At 38.7% G+C, this 27,747-nt stretch overlaps 1 protein-coding gene across 4 annotated transcripts; it reads left to right on the top strand.

Moving 5' to 3' along the window:
- LOC127813969 (protein ARABIDILLO 1-like) lies at positions 1 to 27,735 on the top strand. 4 transcript variants are annotated; one of them, XR_008026254.1, is made up of 14 exons: positions 1 to 2,270; positions 2,479 to 2,637; positions 2,704 to 2,781; positions 2,901 to 3,032; positions 5,402 to 5,529; positions 11,326 to 11,413; positions 12,670 to 12,764; positions 16,283 to 16,346; positions 19,919 to 20,094; positions 20,674 to 20,895; positions 26,479 to 26,563; positions 26,794 to 27,005; positions 27,396 to 27,468; positions 27,563 to 27,735. XR_008026254.1 is itself a non-coding variant. In XM_052355127.1 (13 exons), the coding sequence occupies exons 1-12, from the start codon at positions 921 to 923 to the stop codon at positions 26,974 to 26,976; spliced, it is 2,760 nt and encodes a 919-aa protein (XP_052211087.1). In that variant the 5' UTR covers positions 1 to 920; the 3' UTR covers positions 26,977 to 27,005; positions 27,396 to 27,735. The 4 variants fall into 4 exon arrangements, 1 of the variants encoding a protein (XP_052211087.1); XR_008026253.1 differs by having other exon boundaries at positions 3 to 2,270; positions 26,794 to 27,159; XM_052355127.1 differs by having other exon boundaries at positions 27,396 to 27,735.
- Positions 27,736 to 27,747: the final 12 nt, after the last annotated feature.

Here is a 27,747-nt window from a genome sequence, read left to right as displayed (position 1 = left end):
TATCCTTGAATTTTATTCAATTTCTTACCTAAAAATTGTAGATTTATACCAAAAAAACAACAACAAATGACTTCGCACACGGCAAAGACGGTAATGCTCCGTGAGATTAATCCATCCAAAGTTCCCTGCTCACCTCAACATACAAAAACAAAATCAATGGGCAAAATCAATGGGTCTGTGTAGCCAAGTGCTTCTTTGCCTTGCTATCTATCCCATGTGAAACCGACCTGAATTCTCTCCCTTAATCTTCTTCACCCCACGGTTTCTCTCTCTCTCTCTCTCTCTCTCTCCCTCTCTGTGTATGTTCCATTGAAGCTCTGTGAATGAAATTCCTGTAAAAGGGTGCGAATTTGTGGCCTAGTTTAGAGGATTATAGGGTATACCCACAAGCCGAGAACGGCAAATCAATCGGATTTGAGGGGACCCTTAACTTCATTCCCTGTGATGCATTCATTCGTAATTGGTGGGGTTTCCATCGCCGCTCTTGGATTTCTCTGTGTTGTGAGGGTTTGATTTGCGTTTGTGCTATACGTTTGGACTGGTTGTCAGTTGGGGAGCGAATTCGCGACTGCTTTGGGAATTAGGGTTTTTGAGGCTAAAGGGCATTCGTATCCGGGTTTGATTTGGTGCTTCACTGGTTTCCTGATTTGGGATTTTGAGATTGAGAGGGCATGGCTTGAAGATTTGAGTCTCGAAGTTTGATGGTGTTTGGGTCTGGACCGGTCCGCGTTGCTTTCCTGTTTTGGGAAATCGCTTGTTTGGCTTTCTAGGTTTGGGGTTTTCAGGCTAAAGAGTACTGGTGTTCTGGTCTTATGTCCAATCCGTCATCTGTTTCTGAATTCGGATTCTTAATGTTACAGGATATTGGGGTTTCATTCTGATAACTGGTTTAAGGGTTCACTCAGTTAACTTATTGAGATATGAGCCGTAGGGTCCGAAGGAAAGTGGCAAGGAAGGGGAAGAACAATGAAGTTTTGCCGAGCTACCCAGAAATTGAGGATGAGGATTCGCATCCTGATGAAAAAGTGCAAGTGGATTGGACTAAATTACCTGATGATACAGTGATTCAGCTGTTTTCTTGTCTGAATTACCGGGACAGGGCGAGTTTGTCAGCAACCTGCCGGACATGGAGGATTTTGGGCAGTTCTCCATGTTTGTGGCAATCTCTGGATCTCCGTGCTCACAAATGTGATGCTACCGCGGCAGCTTCACTTGCCTCTAGATGTGTGAATCTTCAGAAACTCCGGTTTCGCGGGCCAGAATCTGCTGATGTGATAATTAATCTCCAGGCCAGGGGTTTGTGTGAAATCAGTGGCGATTACTGCAGGAAAATTAATGATGCTACTCTCTCTGTGATCGCAGCTCGACATGAAGTACTTGAGAGCCTCCAACTTGGTCCAGATTTTTGTGAAAGGATCACCAGTGATGCAATCAAAGCAATTGCAATTTGCTGTTCTAAACTTAGGAAGCTAAGGCTTTCAGGTATCAGGGATGTTGATGGAGAAGCAATAAATGCTTTGGCTAAGCATTGTGGGGCTTTGACAGACATTGGGTTCATAGATTGTCTCAAGGTTGATGAGGTAGCATTAGGAAATGTTGTTTCAGTTCGGTTCCTCTCAGTTGCGGGAGCTCCAAGTATGAAATGGGGTGTGGCCACACATCATTGGGGTAAGCTCCCTAACTTGACTGGATTAGATGTTTCAAGAACAGATGTTGTTCCAACTGCTGTTTCAAGATTGCTGTCATCTTCGCAAAGCTTGAAGATCTTGTGTGCATTAAATTGTCCAGCTCTTGAGGAAGATTCCAGCTTTGTCACCAATAATAACAAAGGTAAATTGTTGTTTGCCAGCTTTACTAACATTTTCAAAGGGTTAAATTCTCTACTTGCTGGCACAACAATGAAAGAGAGGAATGTATTCTCAAATTGGAGAAATTCGAAGAAAAAAGATAAGAACTTGGATGAAATCATGACATGGCTTGAATGGATCCTCTCCCATTCACTTCTACGTATTGCTGAGAGCAACCCACAGGGTTTGGATGATTTCTGGCTCAACCAAGGTGCAGCACTGTTGCTCAATTTGATGCATAGTTCACAGGAGGATGTTCAGGAAAGGGCAGCCACAGGACTTGCAACTTTTGTTGTTGTTGATGATGAGCATGCTAGCATTCATAGTGGTAGAGCTGAAGCAGTTATGCGGGATGGTGGGATACGTTTTCTTCTAAACCTGGCAAGATCTTGGCGTGAAGGGCTTCAATCCGAAGCAGCAAAGGTAGGATTTTTAGGAATTAAAGTGATACTTAATGATTCATCTTGCTTCTTCTTATTAACATTGAATTGTTTTGATAGTATTCTTATGGAACACAATTGAGACATTGTTACTGCTAACTATAATTTCCTCGTGCTGTCCGTTTATTCAAGCTTAATTTTCTCACTGACTGGTGTAGCTTTGCTTAATTTTAATCTTCTGCAATGTTTAGGCTATAGCAAACTTGTCTGTGAATGCAAATGTTGCGAAAGCTGTTGCAGAAGAAGGAGGAATCAACATTCTTGCAAATCTGGCACGGTCTATGAATAGGATGGTTGCTGAAGAGGCTGCTGGAGGCCTATGGAATCTCTCTGTTGGGGAAGAGCATAAGGTTGTTTGCTGCACACACTATACACCACTTTTCACTCTAATAACACTTTTGTTTTTTTTTTAATAGTGTGCAATTGCTGAGGCTGGTGCTATAAAAGCTTTAGTTGATCTTATCTTCAAATGGTCTACTGGTGATGGGGTTCTGGTATGTGCTTTTGTATTGCACAATGAACTTGTAGCCTCTTAAAAATCCAAAATTAAGTATACAAACTGAGTTCCATAATGTAGTAAGATGGGAGGATTAATTTATATTTTTGTCTTCAGGAACGTGCAGCTGGTGCCCTTGCAAATTTGGCAGCTGATGACAAGTGTAGCATGGAGGTTGCAGTGGTAGGTGGTGTGCATGCTTTGGTGATGCTAGCACGGAACTGCAAGTTTGAGGGAGTGCAAGAGCAGGTGCATTAATATACCAAACTAATCTTTGTATTGTGTATTTGTTTGGTTCATATTATCAAGAAGCATTGTTTGCACAAAGGGAAGAGATCCAATCTAGATGGGCTATTTAGTGTTTAGACACTAGGCTAAATAGTGGTTCCAAAAGCCTCATGTGTACTTGGATATTGAGAAAGCCTATGACCATGTTAAACGAGATTTCCTACTTTCCTTGTTACTCAAAATGGGGTTTGGCTTGAAATGGAGGAGGTGGTTTAGGTTTGCAGTGACAAGAAGAGATCCAAGCTAGAGTGTTTAGACAATAGGCTAAAGAGTGGTTCCAAAGGTCTCATGTGTTACGCCTCTCTCTCTCTCTTCAGATGAATATTACCTGTAGTTCTTCAGTTAGGGTCACACCTCTTTTTGATTTGCTGCTGATATTCTCTGTTTGTAGTGTGTTCAGAGAGATGTGAAATTTTAAGGTGTGGTTTTCTCTGTTCTGAAGTATTGTCAAGCTTGAACGTTAATTTGACTAAGGGTGAAATTTTAGGTCTTAACTCTCCTGAATATTGATGCCTAAGCAACTTCTTTGAATAGGGTATTTAGTCTCCCTTCTATTTATCTTGGTCTTCCTCTGGGTTGTCGTTTGTAGGGAAGCCTATTTGGAATGGTGTTATTGAGCATTGTGAGGACAGACAATACCTTTCAAAGGGTGTGTACCTTAATTAAAAGTTCTCTTCTGAGTTCTAACTTATGCTTCTTCCCATTTTTGGTTTCAACCTTTGCTAGTGGACTTGAGATTTACCAAGAGATTTTCTTTGGGAAGATTTAGGGGATGAATTTAGGTACCACCTTGTGTTAAATAGGATCTGGTTTGCCTTCCCCATAAAAGGAGTGGTTTTGGCACTATGAAGTTGAGCTTCTTACTTGGCAAGTGGGGGTATGGTGGTTTGCAATTGATAGGCATGGGTTGTGAAGAAGGGTGGCATGGCATAATATGGGGATGCTAGAGGGGGCTAGTACATTGATTGCATCGCTAATTTTAGTTGGTTTCTGGAGGACTATTTCTTGAATTTTATTTAATAATGACACCAAATGTTGGGCAATCAAGCACAAACATGTAAAAAATATAAATGTAATTGAAATTAGAATGTTGTAATAGATAGATGACCATATAAAAGATGGAATTAGAAATGAGGTAATTTGTAATAAGGTGAAGTAGTTCTTATTAAAGATAAGATGCACTAGCTGCTTTTTATATGGTTTGGCAATGTTTGGACAGACGCTTAGGATCCTGTTGTTATTCCTGACAACCTGAGGTAGCATAGATAGGTAGTCCCTGGTTGGTGCTACATGTGTACAGAGTAACAGCAAGCAAGATGATTAACCATCTTGTACTCCACTATCCTATGGCCAAGGTGTGGAGCTTTGTCTATACTTAGGTATACAGTGAATGGCCTTAATGATATATTTTCTTCGTTCTTGGAGGCAGAGTTTCCTATGGGTCAGCCAGCATATAGGTTAGGGGTCCTTCCCTTCTTGTGCTCTGTAATGTATATGATGCGAAAGAAATAAGAGGCTTTCTGAACATGTAAAAAGTTCCGTTTTTCCCCCAGTTTGCAGGGTCATTTTTTGCCTGTCCCCTTCTTTTTTTTTTCAGGTTGAAGGTGGACTCTTCTTTTTGGCTGTTCTCTTTCATGCATTTCATGGATAATATGTTGATTCCTGGTTTTGGACATTGTGAACTTTTGGTTTCCCATTGCTTCTTTTTATAGCGTTCTACCCCTTCGTGGCTTCTCTTTGTCAATCTATACAGGATTATTCAAAACAAAAAGAAAGGAGATACTACATGATATGTACTTTGGGCATTTAGAGGATTATAATAAAAAAAAAGAAAAGGAAAAAGAATGTATATATTCTGGACTCTATTTTCTCATTTTAGAAAAATATATGATTTTTTGAAAGTAACTTTGGTTATCATATTTTGATGGTTCAAAATCGTCAGTTTGTCATGGTCTTGTTGGAACCTCACTCCCCTTGTTGAGGCTTGAATTGTCTAAGTTTGTCACGGAGTATATCATTTTTCACAATTTCTTTTAGTGGTTGTCTGATGTTAGCTTTTCATCTATTTCCATTTAAAAAATTGTCTATTTCTTTTTTCCACTCAGATGGTCCTTTACCTTTGTTATGTCTTTTCTGATGCTAGTTCTATATTATTTACCACTTAATCCAGTTGGTCTCACAATTTCATTCATGGTAGTATTTCCCTCATTTGCATAATTTTGTGCACAAATATATTCATTATGTTGAGTTTCCATTGACCAGTGTTTCATGTGTGTATCACATTTTGCTCTAGTAATTTGTGGTAAAATGTCCTTCTGGTTATTTTCCAGGCTGCTCGTGCCTTGGCTAATTTGGCTGCCCACGGGGACAGCAACAGTAACAATGCTGCTGTTGGACAAGAAGCAGGTGCTCTTGAAGCACTTGTGCAACTCATACGTTCCCCCCATGAAGGTGTCAGGTAGTTTGACTGGGATATGGGATTTTGACTTTTTTCAGGTGCTCTAATGTTTCCTTGGGATGCAATGATTTATTTTGCTACCTGGCCTTTATAAGGTCTGTTGAAGGCCAAAAAAGGTCCTGATTGATATAGTTTTATTAGTATAACAAACAGCTAGGACAACAAAGAAACCTAGGGCACAAAGATAACAAGAAAGAGAAGAAAAAGAATGCTCTTGTGAATTTTACTGAAAGAAAGATTAATGAACCAAAAGATACAATAGAAGAGGCACTGCTGAGATTATATACTCAGCGAGCCTAAGTTCAGAATGATACATCACCGAACGTAATTACAGCAAACAAACAACAACATACATATAACATTACAGCAACATAATCAAGAAACAAACTTAAGTAAAACGTTCTTCCGCATTCCCCCTCAAAACAAACTCCCTCTTGGACATCTTCCGGCCTGAAGAGCCACGAGAATCAGAGATAACACAGAGACAATCTTAGACTCAATTTGTCACACAACTACTGAAATCTGCTTCTTGGCAATCCCTTAGTAAAGACATCAGCCACCTGATGAGAAGTAGGAACATATCTGATATCTACTTCATTTTTCTCCACCTTCTCTCGAACAAAATGCACATCAATTTCAATGTGCTTAGTACGTGAGTCAGACACTGGATTTTCAATGATACTCTTGGCAGCTAGATTATCACTCCATATGACTAGAGTATGAACACCTGGATAACCCAATTCAGCAAATAATGACTTCAGCCACAAAACTTCTGTAACACTTTGAGTAATAGCCCTCTATTCAGCCTCTCCAACTGATCTTGCTACCACTGACTGCTTCTTGGAACTCCAAACCACCAGATTATTGCAAAGAAACACACAAACTCCACTAGTAGATTGTCTAGTAACCCTACAACCACCGTGATCAACATCTGCATACACAACTAGAGATAAATCTGTAGGGGATAGAGAAAACAACAAACCCAAGCCAAGAGTACCCTGGAGATACTGGAGTAATCTCTTACATGCCAACCAATGATGTTGCTTAGGGGCCGATAAAAACTGGCTTAGTTTATTTCTTCCAAAGGCTATATCTGGTCTTGTATATGCCAAGTACTGTAAAGACCCGATAACAATCCGATATAATGATGGATTGACAAAGAATTCACCCTCATTAGTTAAGGAAATAGCAGAATTTACAGGAGTAGCACAAGGCTTACAGTCTTGCATATCAACTTTCTTCAACAAATCCATGGTAAACTTGGATTGAGTAAGATAAATGCCACTGCGATCTCTATATGTTTCAAACCCTAGAAAATAGTTGACAAAACCTAGGGCTTTAAAAGCAAAATAAGTATCCAAGTCTTGAATACATGCCTTAAGAGCTGCAGATTCGGATCCCATAATCAAAATATCATCCACATAGACTAAGATGAACAACACACACTTAGGAGTCTGCTTGATAAACGAAGAGCCATCAGACACAGCTCTTGAAAATCCCCAAGATTGAAGAGCAACCCTCAATTTTGTGTACCAAGTTCGAGGAGCTTGTTTTAGCCCATAGGGAAACTTCTCCAGCCTACATACATGAGAGGGAAATTGTGAACTTACAAACCCCTTAGGCTATGACATAAAAACCTCCTCCACGAGATCACCATTTAGAAAGACATTGTTGGCATCAATCTGCTGTATGTCCCAGCCAAAAGTCACAGCTAATGAGAATAATACTCTAATCGTAGGGGCCTTGACAACAGCATTGAAAGTTTCAGCATAATCAATCCTTGGGTTTTGAAGAAACCCCTTGGCCACCAGCCTAGCCTTGTGCTTAAGAACTGTCCCATCAGGATTATACTTGATTCTAAACACCCATTTACAGCCAATGAGATTCATATCTTTAGAAAATGGAACCAAATCCCATGTATTATTATGCTACAAGGTTGAAAACTCTTCCTTCATAGCCTTAACCCATCGTGAGTCTAATAGGGCCTCATGAACTGAGCTAGGTTCTAAGGAATTCACTAAGGCATGTGGAGAAGAGGTTAAAAATTGTTTAGTCTTGGACTTTGTGAGCATGGGATGAATTGAAGGAGCTGGGACAACTTTGTGTTTAGGAACATGAACTGTAGGTCTAGGTGAGAAAGGCTGTGTATCAGGTACTGCAGGCAAGGGATCAACAGATGAGGCAGAGGAATCAGTAGAAACAGTTGTTGATAAGGTAGGAATTGAGGGCTGTGCTACTTGAGAAGAGGAAGAAGTGGAAGTGGAGAAGGGTAAAGGAAGAGACTGAAATAACAAAGTAGAAGAACCGCTTGGAACTAACTGAGATGTGGAAGATGAAGTAGGAGAGAACAAAAACAAAGTAGGAAATGGAAACTCATCCGGATTAAAATGCACATGTCTAGAGCCATAAACTCTTCCTAATGGATGCAAACACTTGTAACCAGCTTGAGTATGGCTATATCCAAGAAATATACACTTGGTTGACTGGAAATCAAATTTGTGCTTGATATAGGGTCTTAGGTAAGGAAAACAAGCACATCCAAAGGGTTGCAACAATAGGTAGTTAGGTTGCTTGTGATAGAGCAATTCAAATGGGGTTCTAAATTTGAGAGAAGAGGATGGGAGCAAGTTTATGATATGAACAACAGTTTGAAAACCCTCTTCCCAAAATTTTAGAGGCATATGAGCATCGGCTAACAATGTAAGTCCCATCTCAGCTATATGTCTATGTTTTCTCTCAGTTACACCATTTTGTTGGTGTGTATAGGGACAAGTAAAACGAGACTGTATCCCATGGCTTTGAAGATAAGGCAACAAGGCTTTGAACTCCCCCCCATTATTGGTTTGAATGGCTTTAATTTTGGTCTAATATTGGGGTTCAACAAGTTTATGAAAAGTGACATAAGTAGACAAAGTATCAGACTTTAATTTCAATAGATATAGCCATGTATATCTTGTGTATGCATCAACAAATATGATATAGTATTTGTACCCTCTAATAGAAACAGTAGGAGAGGGACCCCATAAGTCATAATAGATCAATTCCAATGGTCTCTTTGCTGTAATTTCATGAGTAGCAAATGGAAGCTGATGAAATTTCCCAATTTTACAAGAATCACAAAAGGAAAGAGCTGAACGGGAACAAGGGATATGAACTTTTATTAAGAACCAATTGCAGTACATTGAAAGTAGGATGTCCTAACCGCGCATGCCATTGCTGATATGTGTTATTTTGTTGGGCTACATTAGCACTACAAGACAGTCCATGACAGAATGGATGCTGTCTATTACAATCTTTCAAATAAAAATCATTACAATGATTCAAAGAAAATGTACTACCAGCAAAGGTTGTAGGCTGTTTAGGCTTGACAGGTTGGGCTGGAAAGCTGTGATCATGGCCAAATGCTGGAATTAGCTGGCAAAGTCCATCCTCAAGATGTCCTCGAAGTAGCACTAGCCTTGAACTCTTGTCCTTAATCAAACACAAATCGGAATGAAATTTAGCAATCACGTTGTGATCTCTCGTAAGATGTGATACATTGATTAAATTCTTCTTTATATGAGGTACATGAAGAACATTAGGTAAAGAAATAATAGATGTAGGTCTAGTTTGAGTGTATAATTGTCCAAGACCAATGTTAGAAATTGGAAGCTGCTTACCATTACTAATGGGGACTTTATCACCACTGTTGTAAGGAGCATGCAATGACAAGTTGCTGAGGTTTGAGGTGATATGATTTGTTGCGCCAGAATCAACAAACAAAGAGGGTTCTGGTAAGGAAGCTTGAGATAAGGTTTCAAATGGTTGAGACAAATGACCATAGTGAGCTCCTTGAGCTGATTCTATGTCACTCATGAAGGCCTCGTTAGAATCACTATGGGAGGCTAAATATGCTCTTGAATCAGTTTGATGAACTGCATCAGATTTTCCAAAATTTTGACCAGATATTCTCTGGAAATTTCTGTCAAATCGATGATAGCATTTGTCTAGAAAGTGCCATAGTTTTCCACACAATTGACAATAAATCTGTCTACCGGATGTTCTACCCTGACCTCTTCCCCCTTTATTCATATATCCACCTCCTCTTTGTACAAAACTGCCTCTACTGTTACCATTTCGTGGCATATATGAGGTCATGTTTACATGCATAGGAGCAGTCATAACAGATTCAAAATTCACAGACGATTGTGGCATATTCTTAGAGGCTAATCTCTGTTTATGCATCAATAACAAATATTGTACTTTCTCTAGATTGATTTCATCCATTTGATAAGTAATGATACTAACAACAGTCTCATACTCATGATCTAAGCCATTCAAAATTACAAGAAGCAAATCCTTATCGTTAAGAGACTCACCAATAGCAGCAAGTGCATGACCTATAGTCTTGATTTTCAAAATAGTCATTGATAGACAATGAATCCTTCTTAGCCGATCTTAGTTGATGCTTTAATTGAAATGATTTTGCTATGGTTTGGTGAGAATAAAGACTTTCAAGTGAAGACCATACCTCGGTAGATGATTTACAATGAATCACCTGCGCTAACACCTCCTTGTCGATTGTAGAAAATAGCCAACCAAGTAGCAATTGATCTGACCTTATCCAGTTTAAGTAGTCCGGATTCACCACCGAAGATCTAGCTTCACCAAATCCAGCTTCATGAGCAACTGAATCTAACACATACTTCGGCGGAGGCGATGATTTATTGAGGAATGATAAGAGATCGAAGGCTCTGATTGTTGCTAAGATCTGAGCCTTCCAGAAAATGAAGTTGTTCGAATCCAATTTGATAGGTATAAAACTGAAAGCTTTTGCCACCACTGCAAAATCAGACTGCGAGGCAGATGACAACATGGAAGATGAATGAGGTGGAAGAAAGGAAGAGGAACTATGGTCAGGATGAGATGCCAGGGACACATGTCTTAGGCTCTGATACCATATAACAAATAGCTAGGACAACAAAGAAACCTAGGGCACAAAGATAACGAGAGAGAGAAGAAAAAGAATGCTCTCATGAATTTTACTGAAAGAAAGATTAATGAACCAAAAGGTACAATAGAAGAAGCACTGTTGAGATTATATACTCAGCGAGCCTAAGTTCAGAATGATACACTGCCTAACTTAATTACAGCAAACAAACCACAGCATACATATAACATTACAATGACATAATCGAGAAACAAACTTAAGTAAAACGTTCTTCCACAATTAGGTGTCCCATTAGTTATATGATGTACAAGCTTTTGTTCCTACAACATTGCAATTATACTTGAGATGGTGCATCTTTTACATGTATGCACACTCTAAGTGGCACCTTTCCTCGAGCTGTTTTTATTTATTTATTTATTTTTTTCTTTTTGTAAATTTCATCAATATCCATTACTTTCTCTTGTATTCACATTTTGTAACAGAAGGACCAAAACATTATTCTGCATCATCCTCCCTTGAATGAGAAGAACACTAGGATGCATAAAAGATGTTTTTCATGATGTTGATGCCTTTAGCTGCACTTTTGTTTTCCTTAAAAGAAAAAGAATAAGCTTGATTATGATGTCCAATTTAGGCTAAGAACATTTGATCTTTACTTAGATTCTTTCTACCTGTGTAGTTTAAAGTTGAGTTACATCAATTAAGGTTGACCACCTTCCCGCCATCTTTCTTGTCAATGTGATGGCTAGATGTCTAATCTGGTATCCCTCACCATGCATAAGAACTTAGTAGAATTTTTGTTGCAATCTAGACAATTGTAATGATAAGTGGGTGTTGCCTCATCACTTGTTATTTGTCTCAAACAGGCAAGAAGCTGCTGGTGCGTTATGGAATTTATCATTTGATGATAGAAACAGAGAAGCAATTGCAGCAGCTGGTGGTGTTGAAGCATTGGTATGTTGTTCCTTGTGCTTGAACCATTTTATCCATTCTGTTTGAAGATGCTAATACAACTATCTTCGTTGGAAGTCTACCATGGCAAGTGTTTCCTAGGATATCTTTAATGCTCCAGGGGATATTGGCCATTATTTTCTCTCTTTAAATTTATCAAATAACTTGTCTTATTCTGCTTTTTCTAGGCAAAGAACCTAATATTATTTATAGCTTCTTCCATGACTTGAAAGTTTATTTGTCAAGCCCATCACCATCTGAAAATAAACATCCTGGACCTGTAAATTTAGGATCTACATGACTTCATGCATGTTACGCTTCAGAGATGGATTGTAGAAATGCATGTTCCATTTCATTTATGAATGTATTGCATGCCATGCAGGCATACATGTCTATTCTTGCACGGATGATGGAGTTATCATGTCGGCATATGTTTTTTTCATGAGAATAGTCATTAAAAATCCGCTTTATACTGCCTGATTCAGCCTAGAATTGCTGGGGGCAGAGAAGGGTCTATCAATGCCCAAGATTTGCCTTGGTTGATTTTCCAGGCTGTATTGCCTTTTCCCTGTTATCTTGTTCAGTTATGGCCATTTGGTTGCCATATACAAATCTTTGAGTTTCTTTTCTTTCTTTCTTTCCTTTTTTTTTTTCTTTTTCCTAAAGCATTCAGTTCTACCTAGTGGGATTAAGAATTAGTGTTGCTATTGTTGTATTTGGCACTACAACATAGGATTATCACAATAATCCTACTAATTTCTAATGATTGACAAAATAGCCAATACCTGTGCATGAGTATTGTTACCAGTTTTGGTTTTTATTTGATAAGCTAGTTTATGCATCCTTGGTTAAATTGCTGTGGGTAAATAACCAATACTTTTGTATGAATATTGTCTTCAATTTCTATTTTTATTACATAAGTTTGTTTGTGCATCAAAGTTATATCATTGTGGGTCTCCTTCTTGAGGAACAGATTATTACTATAAAATAGTACTTATTGGGTGCAATTTTTTTTTTTTAAAAATCTATGCTTAATTGATGAGAGCCAATACTTTTCAACATAAAGTTTATACTGCCTAAAAAAGGAAGAATAGTGTTGTGTCCTCTTATGTGAAGTTGGTGAAATTGAACTTCTTTGCTTTTTTAGAATATTGCTGTCTTTGGAGGTGAAAAATTATGAGAACACCTGTATGCTCTATGATGAGTAGTGGCAAGATCCACAACACGCTGAAGCTTTCTTGTACTGTTGTTTAAAATAGGTTGCTCTTGCACAGTCCTGTTCAAATGCCTCTCCAGGTCTTCAGGAGAGGGCTGCTGGTGCTTTATGGGGATTGTCAGTATCAGAAACAAATAGGTAATTTAAAATTTTGTTATTATTTTTAAAGATCATCATTGTCGTCATCGTCATCATCATCATCATCATAATTATGGTTTCAATTTATAGTTTCATTTAGTATACTGCATTATTATTCTATGGGATTTTACTTTCTACAAGTCTTATGCAAATGTACATCTAAGAAGGGGTATTTGTTAATCATCCTTTTCGGTACTTGACAATATCAACTCCATATCCCCTCGATCTGTGCATAAGACAGCAAGATTTTGGTCACTAGCTCATGATGTATCAATTTTTGTCTTGGTGGCTTTATGGTTGCTTCCAAAATTTGGAAAATGAATGTAGAACAAGACTTGGGTTCATATTGTTGTCACAACCCTAGGGTTTACTAGGGTTTGAATAGGAAATTGAAGAAGAAAGAACAGAGTTGCAGGGAGAAAACAGAACAAAAAGAAGGAGAAATGGAGAAGGAAATGAAAGGTTTTAGACGGACAGAGGGAGAAAGAAGAGTGGGGGGAAAACAAAATGTTTTATTCAATCAATTGATGATTCTTCCTCTTATTACCGTGGGTCTCTTATAGAGCCTCTATCATAACAACAACTCTAACAATATAACAACACCCCTAACTAACATAACAGCAAGGTAGTATTGTTAACTTACCCCCTGACCTCCTAACCCCCCCGGCTAGATAACAACTAACAGCTACTACCGGCCCCTTTACTGATTTACCCTTAGGGTCATGACAATCTCCTTCCCTTCAAACAATTCTTATCCCCAATAATTGGTAGCTGTTGACCCTGATCTTTAATCAATTCCAGCCTTAACAATCTGATTTATTCTTCTCCTCTTTCAGCTTGCTTTCTTTCTCTTTCTAAACTTTGTCTCGTCTTCTCCTACCTTTTGTTGCTTTTGTTTTTCTTGCAAAAATAAAAGGTAGACTCCAAGGATAGCCATGTCAAGGCTCTCTTCTCGAATGTACAATCTCCCAAACCAGATGGCAGCAATCTCCTCTGTTTCTTTATCTTTCGAATTTGGTCTATACCAGGTGACATGATAGTAATATTGTCATATTGCCCGAGATCAAACTTACTCAAAACAACAAGGAGATTTTCTTCAGCTGGAATTATCTTAACATGTGACTCCTCAGTCTTTTCCAAAGCCAAAGGCAAAGAAGACATACTCTTAGAATCTGTTGCCTCAGAACCGTTCTTGCCCTCAACCTCCAGTTTTTTCCTTTGGTCTGAGTCCTCATCGGTTGCCTGTCCACGCTCCATAGCTTCAGTATCAACTTCCTTGAGCCATTGTAAAATTGTTTTAGTTCGGATTGTTTCGTCAAAACTCCTTTAGCTACATGTGGTCCATTACAAACTTGTGAGCTGCTCTTACAATAACTTTCTGGTGGCAGTCCATGCTTTCTATAAATGGCTTTCAGTGCTAATTCTTGTAGCCTCGCCTTCTCCACTACTTGTTCCATCGTAGTAAGATAGAACATTTTCACACTAAGCCTTAGCGCATCATCAAGACCATTAATGAATCTTGATACAAAATAATACTCTGTCAAGGTTGGCTGAAAGCTCCACATCAGAGACCTTAGCTCCTGAAATCTAACCTGATAATCTGTCATTGATCTAGCTTGCCTTAATCTGTTGAACTCCTCAATCATGCTCTTTTCCCCAAATTGGTTACTTCAATCCGCCACAAACTCAGTTCAGTTATCCTCAGTTTTAGTCAGGATACTGACCTGATACATCCTAGCAAGCCGAATCAACAATTCGTCCATTCAGTCCAACTTTTGATTGAAGTTAGTGCAACTTTTCTCCCATGACTAAGAAGCCGATGATAGTGTAGAAGTAGAGTTAGGTAAGGAGGAGGAAGAACTCAATTCACAATTGGAAGCCATTGACGCTAGTTGAAGGCTCTGATACCATGAAGCAAGAGCTTCACAGTCGAAAAGAAGAAACAACAAGAGAGAGAAAAATACCTCGAGAATATTATTGAAAATGAATGAAGAAAAATGACAATCAATACAATGAGAAAACTAACTGATCTTTATATACATATATATATATATATTGAAATTTTGAGCCGCCTAACTGAGAGCACACTTGTAGCCTGCTACCAACGACTTATGTCTTCCACACCTCCAGCCCCTGGGCGATTGAATTCTTCCACTACATCTATCATTCCTCTCCCTGAACCTTTCACACAACCCCTTGGCAAAATCTTCCCAATTATAATTCTCTCTTACTTTGGACCACCCTTGGAACCATACATCCCCTGCGTCATTGAGGTATGCCGAAGCTAAGGCCACCTTCTGATTCTCTGCCACTTGGTGGATTCCAAATAATTTCTCACACCGCTTGATCCACTATGGAGGCTTAGTTCCCTCGAATACTGGCAATTCTAGCTTAGCCACTGGAAATTCTGTGTGTTGTGAGAGAGTTGGCACCTCCTGCCTTTTCTCCAACACATTCTCTCCAACCATGGCCAAATCCCCCTCCAACTCCGATGGTTTGGCATTCCAATTACTAGTACCAATTCCTGGTAGAATTGGCTCCAACCGCTCCTTAAGGGGAAAATTAGGCGAAATTTTTACATGATGTTGTCCGAAAAAACATAAGCATAAACTGCTACAATTGATCGCGTGGCAAATTGCCCTGATCCCACATTTCCCTCATTTCTTCCTTGATCTGCTCATGCATGTCTCCGCGAAACCTCTCCGCAATTGCCTCCAACTTTCGATCCACCACCGATCCAATCTTCTCTTCTATCGTATCCACACGGCTTTGAATTTCCACCACTGATGCAGATACTTGTTGGAGTTGCATCACTATCTGCCTCATCCTCGTACCATCAGCTATCGTCTGATCCTTCGAGTACACTGGCCAGGATCTTGCTCTGATACCAAGATGTTAGATCCGAAATCTAATAGGGGAAATTCTCTCCAATTGAGAGAGAATTACGCGGGAATGTAGAAGGAAATAGGGTAGGAATAGAGAATTGAGGGGGATAAATGAGAGAATGAGAGAGAGAGAGAGAGTCTGATTCAATTATCACTCGTATGTAACAATGAGCTGGGTCAGTCTTTTTATACTGCATCAGCTTGGGATTGGTGCCAAAACGGTTGCCAAGTCCCTTCTAGAATCAGTACAACTTGTCTATCAACTTGCATACAACTTGCATTGCTGGAACATTCCTGCAGCAAGCGAATTCCCTCCAAAAATACGAATTTAACTTGTGAAATAAAGGTCAGTAGCCTAGGTACGTGACAGTAGGCTGCTTGTGTTCTCATGGTCAACCCGAGTAAGATTCGTCTTAATGCAAAGTAGATATTTACTGGTAAGATTGGATTGAGTAGGATGGAGTTTCAGAAGGTCAACAATCAGGCATTGTTACCCACCTGCAAACACCTAAGCAGTGAGAAAAATAAAATGGAAAGAAATCTAATTAAGCCAGCCATGTATAGAAACCATAATCTAATTCAGTAAGCAAGCCTCACAATTATTTAATGTCTCATTTGTCGTTTCTCTATCAGTATTGCTATTGGACGAGAAGGAGGAGTTGCACCTCTGATAGCACTTGCACGCTCTGATTCTGAAGTAAGTATTCAATTTGCTTCATGTTCTTATTTGTTGCATTAAATTTTGAATTACTCATTATTTATTGGACTCTTCTCCTCTACCATATGGAAATTTTATAACCATTGTCATATGGTCATTGTTGTCATTGTCTGATTGATTAATATTGCAAAACTTTGTGGTTGGCTGATAGTTTGTGATTAGTCTTGACACTGTGTGGTGGTGAATTTTAGTACTGATATAAAGGTTATATGTTAAATAGGCAGATGAATGCATTACCTTATGTTCTTTTCACTTCCACTGATTTATAGAAGCAGCTTGTGGCTGATGGACCTGCTTACCGAATGACTTGAGGGTTCTTTACTGTTGGATAGTTTAATATATGGACCATTTATGGAAAGAAAAAATTTCATCATTTAACAAGATGAAAGGTAAGTGCCAAATTCAAAGTGTAAATTGAGTCTTGGTTGACACTCCTAAATTCATGTGCGTTGCTGGTACAGAAGATTGTTAAAAGTAATTATAAGTGGGTGCATTCTCATGATCAGATTCACGTGTAGGTCTTTAATCATAGATCATTATAATAGTTCTGGGATTAGTTTATTCTCATTGTAAGAGCATCTCCAATGGGGAGTGGCATCTGGGGTGCCATTTCCATAACCGCCAAAATGGCACCCTGAATTAAAAATCAACCACTCCAATGGGGGTGGCATATGGGGTTGTAAAATGGTAACAACCTTCTTGGGGTGCCATTTTTGCAACCTCTGGAGAGTGAAAAAGGAAGAGATGCAAACTCCAACCACCATTTCCAACTGCTCTATTTCAACTTTTATTATAAAATATTGATTATTTGAATTTAAAATTTGATAAAAAATATTAAAATATTAAATGATACCTCTATTTTGGCACCTGCCATTGGAGCAGATTTATTTTTTAGAAATGCTATAACACTATTCAAAGTTGTAAATAGGTAATTTAGCACTCCAAAATGGCACTCTTCTTTGGAGATGCTCTAAATGAGGGCATTGTTTCAGTAAACGCAGACCAGAGTAGATCAATTGCCGCCAGTTTTTTCCATATCATGTGAGTAAATGTCTGTAAAATGCACATTTTTTATGCTGGAAGAAAGTTGTTATATATTTTGGATCCAAACAAAGTTTTTATTTGCTTCTGTCAAAACTGTTGGCCAATTTTAAGAAAGATTATCAAAAACATGAGGAAAATTGATTTCCTATTATTCTGTTGAGCTGCACCGTAGCAAGTTGCCTCAGTAACAAGAATCGCTAACAAAACGTCGTCCTTTCTTTCACAAAGTAATTTGAGATTAAAAAAAAAAAATCTAAGGTTTGTCAAAAAAGGATCAGAAAGTAGAAAAGTAACTGAGATAGAACAAGGAGAAGAGAGAAATGTGTCATGATCCTAATGGCATTAGTGTAATTGTGTCTTGTTTGTATTTTTCCTTAGTGTGAAGGGTGTACTTGAGTTGTTAGTTGGTTGATAACTGAATGGTTGTAAACAATAAGGACTATCGATTGATTGAATAAAGCATTCTGTTTTCCCTCTCACTCTATCTTTCCCTCTGTTCGTCTAAACCCTTCACCACCCTTCACCTTTCCTTCTCAATTTCTCCCTCTGTTTCCTTCCTCTATTTTGTTCTTTCTTCTTCAATTTCTTCCAAAATCTCATTCTAAACCCTAGTAAACACTAGGGTCGTAAAAAAATGGTATTTGGCATTTACCATCTACTAAAAAGGTTAGCGTTCAGTTTTTCACTGTCATGATTACCCTACTCTGCTTCTTCTAGCTTGCTGATTCTAAATTCCTGACTACTATTTAAAATTGAGAAATCCAAATCAAACTCCTTTCCCCTTCAGGATAAGAGATGATGAAGAAAAGGAAAATAGTATAATACCCTTGGAACTTCGCTTTTTTCTTTGAATATTAATTTTGGTTGGTCTTTTCTCCTAGCTGTTAGTTCCTTTTTCTTAATTCTATTATCTAGAGGCCCGCCCTCTAATACACCCTCTAATACACACATTCACTCATTTGTTTTTTTCCCCCCAAAAACGGCTTTTGTTTATCTTTTTCTCATCATTGAACTTTATCATCCAGATGACCTCAGATTCTTAGTTACGAAAACGATGTAGATTTCTTTTTGGTAATTTTGTGGATATAATATGCTTGAGATGATGTGCACCTCTGAGTGGAGGCCTAGGTCATCAACGATTCAAGTATTAAAGAAAATTCTCCTTTTACACCAGACCAATATCCCTCTGTTGTGCTTACATAAATCCCATAAGCCTCCTATTGGCAGGCACTCATCTTTTTAATGATGGAATTGTGTCTTAAGCTTTCTATTTTTTCACCTCAAACTGATGTATTCTCTCTATATCATATTCACAATTTCTTAGATTGATAACAAGATTTAGTGATTTTTGCTATATTGTTTTTTAGGTTCACGAGCTTATGCTTGAGAATTTGAAAGAGATACCTTTGGAGCTTAAGATATAGTGCTTATAACTATAGAATCAGATTCTATGTGAGTGGCTTGTAGCAGTTATTTTGATTTGGTGGAAGCATAATCTTATTATATTAAGCTTATTTTGAAGTGGGTGAGAACTATATTGCTTGGTGAGGTGAAGATTTGTAGGAATGTGCCAATACAAAATTTAAAAATGAGCACATTGCTTTTCGTTTGTTAGTATGATTGCCTAGCAGTTGATTGATATGCGTCACGGTTGGCTCTCAGCTTATGCTTACTCTTTCCACAATCCAGACTATTGGAATATAGGATAGGTAATAGTCTTCAATTGCTGATAAAATTTTGAAAATTATGCATGACATAGATGGGATGGCATTTTGTAAGGTAGAAAAGTGTTTGCCTTTTTTTGAGCTCATTTTGGGAGTGTACAATGGTTTAGATCTTGGCATGACATCACAGAAATGAAATTTTGTAAGCTAGGATAGTCTTTTTAGTTAACTGCTGAAGCACCAAATTAGGTGCTGTGGGTCTATGTCCTGGCATGAAATTTGAAGGTTCCTAGTAGGGTTAGGTGATTCTTCCTGTTGACTTTTATGAGAGGGAGGGAGCTGAAATTTCATTCCCTCTCTCTCTCTCTCTCTCTCTGACACACATTTTTTTTTGTTATGATATTATGAATATAGCAGCACTGTGGAGGTTTGCCTTCCTACTTTTCTGTCCAAATTGATGTTCAAAGGTATCTTTGTACTTCTGATAACTCATCCTCACTCCATAATAAACTGAATAGAAAACTAAATACATAAATATTAAGCAAGAGAAGTAAAATTCTGTCATGATGCTTTAAAGAAGTATGCCTGCATCTGATAACTCATCTCAGATTCTTTAGTACGTATACTTGAGATTTTTTAAAATATTTCAACATATGGTCCTGGTTACCTGTTACTGGCACTTCCAATTCATGTGGTGGAATGATGAGAATTATTTCTTGAATGTATAGCTCCAGCATGCATCTTTGCTAAATATTTTGTGCTTGTAGTGCCTGGTAAAAGTGTTTTTTCCCCTGTTTTCTTATTTTTTATTATGCTGTAAGCTTGAATAGACTTCTCTTTCAGGATGTCCATGAGACTGCTGCTGGAGCTCTTTGGAATCTTGCATTTAACGCTGGTAATGCTCTTCGAATAGTTGAGGAAGGGGGAGTTCCTGCCCTTGTTCGTCTTTGTTCTTCATCAGCATCTAAAATGGCACGCTTCATGGCTGCGCTGGCATTAGCATACATGTTTGATGGAAGGTACTTGAACATGAATTGCTTCTATATTTTAAGATTCTTATCCAAGTTTTGTTTGAAATACTTTGTTCATCCCATCTTTTTCCTTCTCTTTTTATTCTTCATTTGGTGGTATAAGAGTAATTAAAGGAAACACCTTGAACGTTGTGAGACCACGCAGTGACACGCACAACTTCTGTATAATAAACAGTAAGAGGGGTAAATGGTTCCTCTGCAACCCTCTTGAGTTTCCAAAGAGTCTTTTGGGAGACCCATTGACTGAAACCGAGGGTGTGACGGTCAAAATGCCCCAAAGACCTTTATTCACAAAATCTTTAGCCAAACCCATCTTGTCCAGAAGATGTAAAATGGAACCGTAAGTCCGTAACTAAGACGCTTATACCTTCCTAGTATCCATCTTACATATCAGTTCTGGGCTCCACATCTCAACCTTGAGCATTACCTTTATAGGGCTGCATCCTTGGAACAACTTGCTGAAAATTTAGCAAGCAATTTATTCTGCATCTTCTTGTGTCTTAACGTCACCTCATGTTTATTAGATATCATGATGAATTGATTATCATGTATGCATGTTTTGTACAGAATGGATGAATTAGCACTGGTAGGGACTTCATCAGAGAGCACGTCTAAAAGTGTGAGCTTAGATGGAGCTAGGAGAATGGCTCTGAAGCACATTGAAGCATTTGTCCTTACATTTTCTGATCCACAAGCATTTGGTGCTGCCGCTGTATCATCAGCTCCTACAGCTTTGACACAAGTAACTGAATCAGCTCGAATTCAGGAGGCAGGTCATCTGAGATGCAGGTCTCTCTCTCTCTGCACTTTTGTTGTGTGTGTGTGTGTGTGTGTGTGTGTTGTTTCTAAGGTGTTATTGTTAGAATTATTAGTATATATTATAATTATTATATGTGTGTTTTATTTGTAATTAGATTAAGCCCTATTATGCTTATTACAAATAACAAGTTAAGAGAGGCTAGTCTTTTAGAATTTTTTTTCTCTCTTAATTGTTTTCTCACATGGTATCAGAGCCACCGGTGGGACAAAAACCCTAGTCGTCGTTGTGTATCATTTTCTAGCTACTTTTAAACCCTAACTGTCACTGCCCATACCAAAACCCCATTGTTTGGCCACAACCTCACCACTCCACCTCCACCACCACCACCACCCTCGGGTTCACCGCCTCCAGATCGGCCGACCGCAGAAGAATCGCCACCGTCGGACCAGCCACACGTTGCCACGTGCTGCCTCTGCCTCCACACATCGGCGCGTGACAGTGCGTTCGCCGGTCTTCTTTCACTGAATTCTCCAGATTTGACTGCCGCCGACCCCTACAGCTACTTCTTGTGTCAAAGTCCTCGCCGTGTCTGACCTCAGTGACGCGGTTTCTGTTGGTGCTACTCCCGCTTCGGTTTCTGTCGTTGCCCCTACTACCTCTCAATCCTTTGCTGCCTCCAATCTTGGGACAACCACTATTACCACTATCAAGTTGATAGGGTCTGTCAATTATCTCTCATGGGCAGCATCTATCAAAATGTAGTTCAAAAGGCAAGGTCAAGCGGATCATCTTACCACGAAGGCTGAAAGTGTGCCAGAAGCTAATTGGGCGAGATGGGAATAAGTTGATGCCCAGTTATGTAGCCTTCTATGGCAGTTTATTGATCCATCTATCATGTAGCTCTTTCGCCCCTTTAAAACTTGTGTTGATGTGTGAAAGGAAGCAGAAGAGTGTTATACAAACAACATCCAATGTTTGTACATTGTGGTTTCTAATATCAAGAATCTCAAGCAGGAGTCATCCATGGAATCTTATCTAGGGTAGGTTCGGGCTCTCATGCAAGAATTTGATGCTATTCTTCCTCGTACTACGACCCGCATTGAACAAATTGCTCAACGAGAGAAGTTTTTTATGCTTATTGCTTTCTCTGGTCTGAAACCAAAGTTTGACGCCATCAGACATCAAATCTTGACCAGCTCCACTAACCCTACCATGAATGACTCTTTCAAAAGGTTGTTGAATATGATAGGTGCACATGGTATGTCTTCTTCTTCTCATGTTGTTCCTCCAGCCGAATCTTCAGCTCTTGTATCTCAGGCTTCCACCGTTAAAGGAAATAGAGTACGTAATAATAATCACTCACGTCTATAGTGTACCTTTTGTAAGAAACTGGGTCATCTTGAGGACAAATGTTGGAAGAAACATAGTCGGTCAGCTACTCCACCTGCATCATCTACCAGTGTAGCTCATGTATTTTAGAGCGATCATAGTCTTACTCAATCTCCACTAGGTTCACAATTGGTACCTTTGTCTGCAATTGAGTATGATGCCTTCCTGAAGTTCTAGGCCACCCAGCAGTCTCATCTTGGTAATCCCGTTGCTTGTGTTGCTCAAGGCTCATCTGTTAGTCCTTGGATTATAGATTCTGACGCCATTGACCATATGTGTGGTAATGAACTTCTTTTCTCCTCATTTACCTATTCTAATAATTGTTCTGTTCTCTTTACTCCTACCTTTGTTTGTGTTCAGCACCAGGGTACGGGGCGGACGATAGGCGTCAGATGTGAGTTACAGGGACACTATCATCTTGTTGTGCCTAGGTCACCGGTACCTTGCACTAGTGCTGCTTCCCCAGATCTTCTCCATTATCATCTCGGTCATCCCAGTCTCTCCAAATTGAAGAAATTAGCTCCTAGTTTGTCGTCATTGTCCATATTTAATTGTGAGTCGTGCTAGCATGGTAAACACGCTCGTCATTCTTTTCCTCATCGGGTCAATAATAGGGCTGATGCTCCATTTTCCCTTGTGCACTCTGATGTATGGGGGCCTAGCCGCGTCAATTCTACTCTTGGTTTTTCATATTTTGTTACTTTTATTGATAACTTTTATTGATAACTTTTCTTGTTGCACTTAGTTGTTTCTTATGAAGAGTCGGTTCAAGTTGTTTTCTATTTTTCAGACATTTACTGTTGAAATAAAAACACAGTTTGGAGTTTCTATATGTGCCTTCCGTAGTGATAATGATAATACCCCTGAGTATTTTTTTTCTCCATTTATTACCTTTATGACTGCTAATGACATCCTGCATCAATCCTCTTGTCCTTGCACACTTTAACAAAATGGTGTTGCTGAGCGTAAGAATCGCCATCTTATTGAGATTGCGCAGACACTCCTTTTACATGCCAATCTTCCCACCAAATTTTGGGGTGATGCTGTTCTAACTGCATGTTATCTAATCAATCGCATGCCATCCTCAGCATTACAGGAGCAAATTTCTCATTCCCTTTTGTTCCCTACATAGCCACTTTATTTTGTTCCTTTTCATGTTTTTGGATGTATATGTTTTGTGCATTTTTTTCACCTAGACAAGATAAGCTTGCTGCAAAATCTTTCAAGTGTATCTTCCTCGGCTATTGCCGGTTGAAAAAGGCTATAAGTGTTACTCTCTTAAGCTGAATCGCTATTTTTATCTGTTGATGTTACATTCTTTGAACATCAGTCTTTTTTTTGGGTTGCTCAGCCTGATTCACAGAGTCTTCACCAGTTTTGCCTGTCCCTTTTTCTTTTCTTTCATTGTCCTCCTTGGGTTTGTTTATCTCTTCTGTGGCGCCTAACCTACTGTTTTCCAGTCCACCTACCATAGCTCCTTCACTTCTTACATATCACCGTCGTCCTCATCCTGTTACCGGTGCTAGCATTGCTCCATCCCAAGACTCTCTTGACTCGCTCGCTCCATCTGTTGTCCCTCCTGCCTTGGATCCTGAGCTCGACAATCTCCCTGTTGCTTTTCGCAAAGGTATACTATCTACTCGTAATCCCCATCCTATTTCTAACTTTTTATGTTATGACCGTTTATCTCCTTATAGTGCCTTTGTTTCGAGTCTTTCCTCTGTTTCTATTCCTAAAACCACAGGTGAAGCTCTGTCCCATCCTGGTTGGTGCCAAGCTATGTTAAATGAGATTGACGCCTTACATTCAAATGGTGCTTGGGATTTGGTGTCTTTACCATCGGGAAAGACTCCCGTTGGTTGTTGTTGGGTATTCACTCCCAAAGTGGGTCCTGATAGCCAGGTGGAACGTCTTAAGGCTCGCTTGGTTGCCAAAGGCTTTACACATATCTATGGGCTGGATTATAACAATACTTTCTCTCATGTTGCGAAAATGGCCTCTGTTTGCCTCTTTCTCTCTCTTGCTGCAACGCGTCATTTGCCACTCTATCAGTTTGATATTAAAAATGCATTTCTTCATGGTGATTTGTAAGAAAAGTTATATATGGAGCAACCACCTGGTTTTGTTGTTTAGAGGGAGTCCAGAGGGAGTCCAATGTAGTCTCCAAACTCAGAAAGTCTCTCTATAGTCTGAAACAATCTCCACAGGCGTGGTTTGACAAGTTCAACACTGTGGTTCAAGCCTTTGGTCTCACTTGGAAGTGAGGCTGATCATTCAGTTTTCTATCGCCATTCTTCTTCCTTATGTATCTACCTTATGGTTTATGTAGATGACATTGTTATCATAGGGAGTGATCAGGTTGGAATACAGAAGCTGAAGGAACATCTACATCAGCACTTTCAAACCAAAGACCTAGACCGACTTCGGTATTTCTTAGGTATTGAAGTTGCTCAATCAGGAAATGGTATCTCAATTTCTCAAAGGAAGTATACACTTGACATGTTAGAAGAAATTGTTATGGTGAATTGCAAACTAGTTGACACCCCAATGGATTCGAATGTCCGACTCTTGCTGGGACAGAGGGAGCTTTATTCAGATCCTGGAAGGTATAGGAGACTAATAAGCAAGTTAAACTATCTCACAGTCACTCGTTCTGACATTGCTTTTGCTGTGCGTGTAATTAGCCAGTTCCTCAGTTCACTATGTGATTCTCATTGGGATGTTATTATCTGAATTCTAAGATATATCAAAAGAGCATCAAGTAAAGAGCTACTCTATGAGGATAAGAGACACACAGATATTTGTTGTTATGCAAATGCAGATTGGCAGGATCTCCTTTTGATCGTCGGTCAACTTTTGGATATTGTGTTCTTGTGGGAGGAAATCTGGTTTCTTGGAGAAGTAAGAAACAGAATATAGTAGTTAGATCTAGTGCAGAGGCAGAGTATCAGGCTATGGCTAATGAAACTTGTGAGCTCATCTGGCTTAAACAACTCCTGCAGGAACTCAAGTTTTGTGAAGTGTCTCCTAAGAAGTTTATTTGTGATAATCAGGCTACTTTACACATTGCTTCCAATCCAGTGTTCCATGAGTGGACTAAGTATATTGAAATCGACTATCACTTTGTTAGAGAAAAGCTGGTTGAAGATATTATTATTATAGAGTTTGTGAACTCCAATAATCAACTTGCAAATGTCTTCACCAAGTCTCTAAAGGGTGATCGAGTGGAATATATTTATATCAAGGTTGGTGCATATGATATCTATGCTCTAACTTGAGGGGGAATGTTAGAATTATTAGTATATATTATAATTATTATATGTGTGTTTTATTTGTAATTAGATTAAACCTATAGGTTTAAGGATCATTATGTTTATTATAAATAACAAGTTAAGAGAGGCTAATTATTATATGTGTTTTTTTTTCTCTCTTAATTATTTTCTCACAGTTATCAGGTATATCTGTTTAGTGCCGATGTCCTCCTTGATGTGGAAGTGCACTTCCCCCCTTGCGTACTCTAAAGACTTGAGTGTTCAGACTCCAAGAATATGATGTATTATGTGCTATTTATCAATATCAGCATGCTCATTTTTTTGTTTTTCCTCAAGTGTTGTGGAAGCAGTTTGTTTGCAAAACAAGGGTAAGGTTGCATACACGGACAGTCCTCATAAAGCAGGGGCTTCATGCACTATCAATGTCTTTTCCTCAAAATGTTGCAAAATATGAATAATGAAAATCTAAAGGAAAACTTTGGGCTATCAACTATGGTATTAACTAAAATTATATAGTATGGGAAGTTTACGTTGCCCGAAAAAAAAAAAAAAGGAAGAAAGAAGAACTAAAATGTTATAGTATGATTACGGAATAAAATCTTCATTTGCCTCTATGGAAACAGCCTAAACATTTTCATTTTCCAATAGAGAGAAGCAAACCATAGTGAAATTATATTTTATTTAATTTAGTAATTCTTAAGTTTGTATGCATTTACATAATTTCAATTTATGCTTTCACATCATTTCTATGTAAAAATTCTTTTGTTGCTTCTAAAATGTTCCTAAAGTATCTCTAAATTTCTGCCACTGTGTTAACTAAAATTTGATCCTTGTCTATAATGTCACAAGTATCTATACTCCTTTATATGATTTGATTTCTTCCTCCAGTTACTCGCTTCCTCTTGTATTCTTCTTAAATTTTTATGGTTGTTCTTATTTGATTCTTGTTAGTGGTGCTGAGATTGGAAGATTTGTGATAATGCTGCGAAATCCTTTTTCCATACTTAAAGCATGCGCCGCATTTGCCCTTCTCCAGGTACATGGATTGGAATCTCTTCACCACCCCACCCCCCAAAAAAAAAAAATCACGCACACAGATACACTTGCACCCAAAAAAGAAAATAAATACGAAAAGGAGTAAACTAAACTCTGAAAACAAATACAAACTAATCTTTACCTATCATATGCCTTCTGGCACTATATGACATTGAACAAACTGTACTTATCAGGATAAAACCCTCTGCCAATTTGTTCTTTGAATTGCAGTTCACAATTCCAGGTGGCCGGCATGCAGTGCACCATGTTAACCTTTTGCAGAATGCTGGGGCACCACGGGTTTTGCGTGCTGCAGCTGCAGCAGCAACTGCACCACTCGAAGCTAAAATTTTTGCAAGAATAGTCCTCCGCAACCTAGAGCACCACCAGATGGAACTTCAAGCCAAGGAGTAGTTTGGTCAGGGGGAAACAATCTGAGCCAGGTTTGTTGATGGAGGCATTTTGTTCTCAGTTAGATTTCATTGGTTAAGTAGCAGACTGGTGTGCCGTGGCAATATGCTATGTCTGTAACCTCAATGAAGAACCTAGCACTGCGCCTGGGAACAGTTCTGGCAAATCTTATTCAAGGCGCTCTGTGTAGGTTTCTGTGTGTTTATCTCCATTATCATTTCTATTCAATCATAAACGTTAAGCTTGTAGTTTGGTGAGTGATGGTTTGAAGACCAGCATATCGCCCTTCTTTTCGTCTCTTTCTTCTTTTTTCGGGTTTTTTGCATTATGATGAAGATATCCTCTGTAAAATGGTGCATTTAGAGCTGTTCCTAAGACTTTATAAATGTGGTTTTGACTTAATCTGGGAACCATTGTTACAGAAATGTGATTGGAAGTGTTAGAAATGCCTCTGTTGCTGATGCTGAATCATGAATCTCTGTTGAAGTGGGTCAGGTAGATTATGCATGTTCTCTTCATTTCATGTTCCCCTTTCTTTTTTGTCTTTTTTTAACATGCTTTCAAGCTTACCTATTATTATATGCCTCAGATCAAACTATAGAGCCAAGGAGACATTTTGGGTGTAAGTTTTTGCATTATATTCATGATTGGTTGAAGGGTAAAGGTTAAAAGTTACAATTCCCTTTACAATATTGAGATAAAATTGTGTACGAGAACAATCATATTTTGATCATCATCACAATGGTTTATAGCTTTATTTTACTAAGTAAATTA

Source organism: Diospyros lotus, chromosome 12 (assembly GCF_014633365.1).
Source record: "Diospyros lotus cultivar Yz01 chromosome 12, ASM1463336v1, whole genome shotgun sequence".
NCBI classification, from domain to species: Eukaryota; Viridiplantae; Streptophyta; class Magnoliopsida; order Ericales; family Ebenaceae; genus Diospyros; species Diospyros lotus.
This window is presented reverse-complemented; position numbering and strand designations above follow the sequence as displayed.